The sequence below is a fragment of the Myotis brandtii genome, unplaced genomic scaffold (genome assembly GCF_000412655.1).
Source record: "Myotis brandtii unplaced genomic scaffold, ASM41265v1 scaffold691, whole genome shotgun sequence".
In the NCBI taxonomy this organism is placed as follows: Eukaryota; Metazoa; Chordata; class Mammalia; order Chiroptera; family Vespertilionidae; genus Myotis; species Myotis brandtii.
This window is the reverse complement of record NW_005370704.1, coordinates 719,183-719,524: the sequence shown is the minus strand read 5'-3', so window position 1 is coordinate 719,524 and position 342 is coordinate 719,183. Positions and strand designations below refer to the sequence as shown.

At 68.7% G+C, this 342-nt stretch overlaps 1 protein-coding gene across 1 annotated transcript in view; it reads right to left on the bottom strand.

Moving 5' to 3' along the window:
* The window catches only part of GRIN1 (glutamate receptor, ionotropic, N-methyl D-aspartate 1), a gene marked incomplete at its 5' end in the record, with an annotated part of 48,234 nt that overhangs the window by 19,020 nt on the left and 28,872 nt on the right, over positions 1–342 (bottom strand). Inside the window, 2 exon segments of the mRNA XM_014529681.1 lie at positions 86–92; positions 139–336. Coding sequence (XP_014385167.1) covers positions 86–92; positions 139–336 — 205 coding nt within the window.

Here is a 342-nt window from a genome sequence, read left to right as displayed (position 1 = left end):
TGGACCCGGAGGGGCGGGCGGGGCGGGGGGTTTGCGGAGCTCCAGGTGGTCCTGCCTCGCCCGCAGGGACGGACACAAAGGAGATTTGGACTAAATGGCAAAAGCGAGTGAAATGAGCCAAGGACAGGCCGGGGCGGGCGCCGGCCTCCAGCAGCGTCTCCAGCCGCTTCTGCGCCGCGCGGCCCTCGTGGTCGTCGCTGACCAGCAGGATGATGTGATTCCAGCTGTAGACGCGCATCATCTCGAACCAGACGCTGGACTGGTGGGAGTAGGGCGGCACCGTGCGCAGGAAGCTCAGGTGGATGCTCTGCGGGCGGGCGGGCGGGTGAGGGGCGGCTCCGC